The 7,082-nt window shown below is 34.8% G+C and overlaps 2 protein-coding genes across 2 annotated transcripts in view; one reads left to right on the top strand and one right to left on the bottom strand.

The window, feature by feature from the left end:
- The window catches only part of LOC111391275 (V-type proton ATPase subunit C-like), a 5,455-nt gene extending 4,929 nt beyond the window's left edge, over positions 1 to 526 (bottom strand). Inside the window, exons 1-2 of the mRNA XM_023016447.1 lie at positions 195 to 526; positions 24 to 92 (exon numbers count right to left, since the gene is read on the bottom strand). Of these exons, the coding sequence (XP_022872215.1) occupies positions 24 to 92; positions 195 to 314 (189 nt within the window). The 5' untranslated portion in view covers positions 315 to 526. The remainder of the gene's footprint in view (positions 1 to 23; positions 93 to 194) is intronic.
- A 1,994-nt stretch (positions 527 to 2,520) lies between these two features.
- LOC111391274 (sialyltransferase-like protein 2) overlaps positions 2,521 to 7,082 on the top strand; it is a 5,598-nt gene continuing 1,036 nt past the window's right edge. Inside the window, exons 1-5 of the mRNA XM_023016446.1 lie at positions 2,521 to 2,788; positions 2,896 to 2,969; positions 3,810 to 3,899; positions 3,987 to 4,064; positions 4,342 to 4,442. Coding sequence (XP_022872214.1) covers positions 2,701 to 2,788; positions 2,896 to 2,969; positions 3,810 to 3,899; positions 3,987 to 4,064; positions 4,342 to 4,442 — 431 coding nt within the window. The 5' untranslated portion in view covers positions 2,521 to 2,700. The remainder of the gene's footprint in view (positions 2,789 to 2,895; positions 2,970 to 3,809; positions 3,900 to 3,986; positions 4,065 to 4,341; positions 4,443 to 7,082) is intronic.

The raw sequence follows: 7,082 nt of genomic DNA, 5'->3' as shown, positions 1-7,082 counted from the left end.
GGTTAGTAACCAAAATAACCAACCTTCAAAAGGTCATCGCTGAGTGCCAATAGCGAATCTAGCGTGCCCACCCGAAGATTCGGAATGTTAAACTGCAGAATTCAATAAATTCAAGGTAGTTAGCAAAATACAAATCATAAAAAGTAAATCTCGGAAAAACTCAACTATGAAATTATATAATTCTATAATATTACTCTGTAAAGGGGTGTGTCAAATGCATTTTTGGAGATGGATTCCTGAAGCCGACTCCAGAGGGCGGATGCGGAGGAGCCTTGCGCCACGGGGAGAGACACAGCCCAGTACCGAGTCGCCATTGTTACCCGCTTGATCGATTGATTGTTCAAATTGACAGAGTATATATAAAGCAGCGATGGAAATGATAAATAAAGAGAGAGAGAGAGAGAAGAAAAATAGGAAAATTTTAGAGGGAGAAACAATTATCGGAAGTCTGAAATAATTCCTTCCCTTCTGAAGATCTGATTGGGAAGATGTGCTCCGTTCCGTTTCAGTTGTACTTTTACGAAATTTCAATTTTACCACAATATTTTGGATAAATTCTATATCGCCCCATCTCTTATTATCGCCAATTAGCACTTGACCCCCTCATTGTAACTGGTTTTAGCCCCTATTTGACCCCCATTATCTGAAAATGGAAATGGGGGAATAGTATTTTTTAGAAAAATTGGTGGTTGAAAAAGAAGGAAAAATTTTCGATTTACGTGTAATATTATTTTATGGAAGATTGTGTTATTAAAAATAGGAGAGACAAAAATGGAATGTAATGTAATTTAATTTAATGGGGATCAAACGGGGGCTTAGTTTTCATAACCGAAAACGAATTACTCTAGTCTAGCAAAATAATCAAATTTAATTCGAATCGAAAAACTTACTTTTTATTCTCTCTCATTTAAATTAAATATTAAACTAATTTATATAAATGACACATTTGTAATCTCAAAGTATTGTTACATCCGTGTTTACATGACTGTCAATTAAGCAAAAAATTTCACGAGCATCAACACTCCTTTAGCATCACCCCCTCCATGTGATTCTCGTGTTCTCTCGTCCATACCCCCTACGTGATTCTCATGTGTCTCTCATCCATTCTCCTTATCTGTCATTTTCGTCTAATATTTTAAAAGCAGAACTCAAAAATCTCATCGTATAATACATTGAAGAGTTGCAGTCGCAACACTTTGTCCCATCGTCCCTCCTATGAGTTGAGGAGTGATCCAACCCAGGTCATACTAAATGGACACCTTAAGTCGAGGCAATTGAAGTCTAACTCTTGATGCATTGACTAGTTGCAATCTATAACGCCATGAGCTGTGTGTGAAAATAATTGATATTACATCTTGCGTTATTATATTTGGCATATGAACTATTGGAATGAGGTCACGAGTAAAGCATCTATAGAACCTTGTCTATAGCTCTTTGGTAAATAAATACTTGACCTTTGTGTCATTTGGAAGGTAATCTTGATTTGAAAATCTAAACTTATCTTGAATATTATGGTTCATATCCACCGAAAAAAATGAATTTTGTGTCTTTAGTGGGTGATCTCAAGTTGTAATGTGAAGATCATCCGAAAATGAAGTTTCACAATGAGGAATTCCTCTTTTCAACCATTGGTGTCTCTTGGGTGGATCCAAGTGGGATCCTCATAATAGTACTTGAAACCCCCCTTCTTTCATTTAATTAGATTATTACTTTCATATATTCATTCCTTTTATTACTTCCACGCCCATTATCGTATGTAATTAGATTAGAGTGTCGATGTGGATACCATCATTTGCCCTCGCCCCCCCTCCAGAACAATCGTATGTGCTTTCTCGTGTATTTATCTAGATGTGCAAGTAACTTTCACATTGATGAGAAAGGAGTTGACATCTGTTGACTTTCATGTTTCCACCAAATTTGGATGTCAACGAGTATAAAAGTGAAACAAGTTATTTATGAAAGTTATATCAATTTTTTATCTAATTCGATTTCATCACGATAAATTAAAATTGTTTATACCATTATCGAATTTCAATTTATATCCAATTTTATTCAGGCTCTGTTTGAGCCCAATTTTTACCTCATTAAAATGAAAAATATGATCGTTATCCGTCACATCAAACCACCATTTTTGAATTTCTATCTTTTGTGTGGGACCCATAACGGCTCTATTTTTCATTTTCATTCTACAAATAATGTGGCTCAAACGGGCTCTCAATTCGTAATTGAAATTGAATCAAACCAAATCATACACACCTGCAATCCATCTGTATTTTTAAGTATTGACTAAAAGAGTTTGTTTCGGAATGATTTTGAGAATTGATTTTTTGACCGTTATGAGAAAAGTGAGATCTACTTATGAAAGAAGAAGTCAAATATGATAGCTAAAATAATGATATAATTGTTAAAAATCAATTTTTTTGGAAAAAAAAAAAACTTCCAAACAGGCTGTAAAATACTATTACTAGTGGTGAAGTTTGCCTAATTTTAAATAGTGTAGGAGCGTAATGCAAGTACTCAAAAGTGGCTCGAAGTACATCATGAAATAAAATCCTCCCACTCTTCAAAGCGCTCAAATCACACTGTAACTTCCAGATCCTTTGTATCATTAGCTGTATAGATCCACCTGAAGAGAGACTAGAGAGAAACCCAGTTCAATTTCGTTCTAGCTTGTTATTATTTTGTTCTTAATACAGTTTGATGAGGCTTTTACATCTGGGTTTTGTAATTGCTCTGGCCTCTGGACTTGCAGCAATACTTATTTACATCACCGGTGTCTCCAATCTGGGTACAGTTTACAATTCAATAATTCTTTATTTCTATTATATAAAACATGTATTTTAACCGAACACATGTAATAGTGTATACAAATGAATGTAAATTTTGTACGTACAGATAGGTCGTTTCATATATCAAATGAAGATCTGGAAGCACTGAGATCCCTGCAGAGTCATTTCCAGCAGTGCGTGGTGAGTTTTCCTTCTGTCTTTACTCTCGTTTTTTTGGTAGTTGGAGGGATTGTATTTAAATTTGTTCGATTTGATTTTCAAGTTCATTCAAAATTTCTGAAATATAAGCAGGGATGAAATCTGGGTTCCGGGTGAATCCATAAAATGGAGTTTTCTCTTGTTGAAGTAAAGCTTGACACAATCCCGGAATTAGTTATTTGAATTAGGATTGAGCTGAACTTTAATAGAAATCTTCAATTTGTTTTCCAAGCTGCCTACTGCTTGTCTTTGGTGTGTCTCGTTTGCATTAAATTGATTTTTGAACTAAAAGAAATTTTTCCTAATCTGCATTGCTCTTTTCAACAAATTTCAATCCCATCGGGATCTTACCTTTCGTTACTAAGTGATGATAGTTCCATGGCGATGGCCAGATGCAAGATAGTTTCACACTCAAAAAAGGTTCAAAGAGCAACATTTGTGTGGGGTTGTGAATCTAAGTTGGCTACTCTGAACACAATAAGTGCAGGTGGAATTCACCCCAAATGGGAGCGCCTCTCCTGGCATAGGCCCTCGTTATTCTAACTTCCAAGCGGGTAAATGCTAGTCTGGTCACCTTTTTTGGGACTGGATGGAAATTAAACACTGCCTTAGGTGACAATACAAACGAGAAAATTATTTATTTAAGTGAGCAACAGTAGGACTCCATATTTTCAAGGAGATTTGTTATTTTACAAGTTTACAATCTAGAATATCCTAAGCATAAAGGAACTAGTTCTCATTAGATTTTTGCATCATATAATCGAGCGTGTTGCTTTGTCTAGATGTTGTTACAGTGCATTGACTAAATGGTGCTCCTTGCAGAGTGCAAATGGATTAGGTTTACAAGCTGTAAGTGGCAGGGACTACTGTGAGATTACTATGAAGTTTCCCATGGAAACAATATCAAAGTGGGTAGGTTTTTCTTTAGGTGCTTTTAATTTTCTCTTTCGGCCTTATCCCTATTCCTGATGATTTAACACATGATTCCCCTGAAAACAGAGAGATCCTAAAACTGAAGAACTTGAAGGATTGTCTTTCAATTTCAATCTATGTGAAGCAGTAGCTACATGGGAACAGGTCAGCTTCCTATCTGCAAAATTTATTAGAATATTTTCCAATTTCATGCTTAATTATTCAAGATAAAGTTATCTCGAAAACAGTTCAGCATATGATATTGTTCTTGTCATCTCGAAGGAAAAAACTTTAATATGTATCCGTTAGGAGCTTATTTTGTCATCTAATTTCTTTGAGTTAGATCATTCGTCTTTAATTGTTCATGAATCCATATTCTTTTTTTATGGAAACTACTTTACGTGCTACAATTGAGTTATTATTTAGCGAGGAACTTGCTCAGGTGCGGAATACTACGACGATACTGACGCGGGAGTACATCGATGCTTTACCAAATGGATGGGAGGAATATGCATGGCGGAGGATCAATAAGGGAGTACTTCTGTAAGTGTCTTTTATACACAAGTTTTAAAGCTAATGATTATGCAATTGTACAAGTTTATTAACCATTCAAAGAAGACGGGGAGAAACAACGAAGTAAATGCAGAAGACTAAATGCGTTGCAGATTATATTCACTTATAATTATAGCTATAACATCTGATGAAATGTTGTAAAAGCTGGAAAACGCATTATTGGACTCCACTCTATGTATTGAATTTTCGATTGCCTTCTCTAGAACAATATTAAAAATCAGCTAATCAATTGTGAGAAATTCTATTTTGCTGCATTTTCTTGAAGTGGAAGACACCTAAGTTTTAAGTTTCTTAAAGTGGAAGAACATCTATGTTTACTCGAACATCATGCTACATATTAAGAAATGAAGGCACTTTCTTTATCATTTCCTAAGTGTTGCCCACTGGAACAGGGATTGCCCTTTTGTTAGTGTACCTGTGCAAAGTGCTCACAAGCGTGCTTGTGGTTAATTTAAATGCATAAACTCAGCCTACTTGCACTCATGTCAGTTTAAAATGGATGACTTTATTGATTGATCTGATGGCAATCAGGCTAGCACTACATTAGTTCTCTGTCCATCTGTTTGGGAAGATGTGCTCCGTTCCGTTTCAGTTGTACTTTTACGAAATTTCAATTTTACCACAATATTTTGGATAAATTCTATATCGCCCCATCTCTTATTATCGCCAATTAGCACTTGACCCCCTCATTGTAACTGGTTTTAGCCCCTATTTGACCCCCATTATCTGAAAATGGAAATGGGGGAATAGTATTTTTTAGAAAAATTGGTGGTTGAAAAAGAAGGAAAAATTTTCGATTTACGTGTAATATTATTTTATGGAAGATTGTGTTATTAAAAATAGGAGAGACAAAAATGGAATGTAATGTAATTTAATTTAATGGGGATCAAACGGGGGCTTAGTTTTCATAACCGAAAACGAATTACTCTAGTCTAGCAAAATAATCAAATTTAATTCGAATCGAAAAACTTACTTTTTATTCTCTCTCATTTAAATTAAATATTAAACTAATTTATATAAATGACACATTTGTAATCTCAAAGTATTGTTACATCCGTGTTTACATGACTGTCGATTAAGCAAAAAATTTCACGAGCATCAACACTCCTTTAGCATCACCCCCTCCATGTGATTCTCGTGTTCTCTCGTCCATACCCCCTACGTGATTCTCATGTGTCTCTCATCCATTCTCCTTATCTGTCATTTTCGTCTAATATTTTAAAAGCAGAACTCAAAAATCTCATCGTATAATACATTGAAGAGTTGCAGTCGCAACACTTTGTCCCATCGTCCCTCCTATGAGTTGAGGAGTGATCCAACCCAGGTCATACTAAATGGACACCTTAAGTCGAGGCAATTGAAGTCTAACTCTTGATGCATTGACTAGTTGCAATCTATAACGCCATGAGCTGTGTGTGAAAATAATTGATATTACATCTTGCGTTATTATATTTGGCATATGAACTATTGGAATGAGGTCACGAGTAAAGCATCTATAGAACCTTGTCTATAGCTCTTTGGTAAATAAATACTTGACCTTTGTGTCATTTGGAAGGTAATCTTGATTTGAAAATCTAAACTTATCTTGAATATTATGGTTCATATCCACCGAAAAAAATGAATTTTGTGTCTTTAGTGGGTGATCTCAAGTTGTAATGTGAAGATCATCCGAAAATGAAGTTTCACAATGAGGAATTCCTCTTTTCAACCATTGGTGTCTCTTGGGTGGATCCAAGTGGGATCCTCATAATAGTACTTGAAACCCCCCTTCTTTCATTTAATTAGATTATTACTTTCATATATTCATTCCTTTTATTACTTCCACGCCCATTATCGTATGTAATTAGATTAGAGTGTCGATGTGGATACCATCATTTGCCCTCGCCCCCCCTCCAGAACAATCGTATGTGCTTTCTCGTGTATTTATCTAGATGTGCAAGTAACTTTCACATTGATGAGAAAGGAGTTGACATCTGTTGACTTTCATGTTTCCACCAAATTTGGATGTCAATGAGTATAAAAGTGAAACAAGTTATTTATGAAAGTTATATCAATTTTTTATCTAATTCGATTTCATCACGATAAATTAAAATTGTTTATACCATTATCGAATTTCAATTTATATCCAATTTTATTCAGGCTCTGTTTGAGCCCAATTTTTACCTCATTAAAATGAAAAATATGATCGTTATCCGTCACATCAAACCACTATTTTTGAATTTCTATCTCTTGTGTGGGATCCATAGCGACTCTATTTTTCATTTTCATTCTACAAATAATGTGGCTCAAACGGGCTCTCAATTCGTAATTGAAATTGAATCAAACCAAATCATACACACCTGCAATCCATCTGTATTTTTAAGTATTGACTAAAAGAGTCTGTTTCGGAGTGATTTTGAGAATTGATTTTTTGACTGTTATGAGAAAAGTGAGATCTACTTATGAAAGAAGAAGTCAAATATGATAGCTAAAATAATGATATAATTGTTAAAAATCAATTTTTTTGGAAAAAAAAAACACTTCCAAGCAGGCTGTAAAATACTATTACTAGTGGTGAAGTTTGCCTAATTTTAAATAGTGTAGGAGCGTAATGCAAGTACTCAAAAGTGG

Source organism: Olea europaea, unplaced genomic scaffold (genome assembly GCF_002742605.1).
Source record: "Olea europaea var. sylvestris unplaced genomic scaffold, O_europaea_v1 scaffold770, whole genome shotgun sequence".
NCBI classification, from domain to species: Eukaryota; Viridiplantae; Streptophyta; class Magnoliopsida; order Lamiales; family Oleaceae; genus Olea; species Olea europaea.
Note: the sequence above shows the minus strand (reverse complement) of the source record. Positions and strands in the feature narration are given on the sequence as shown.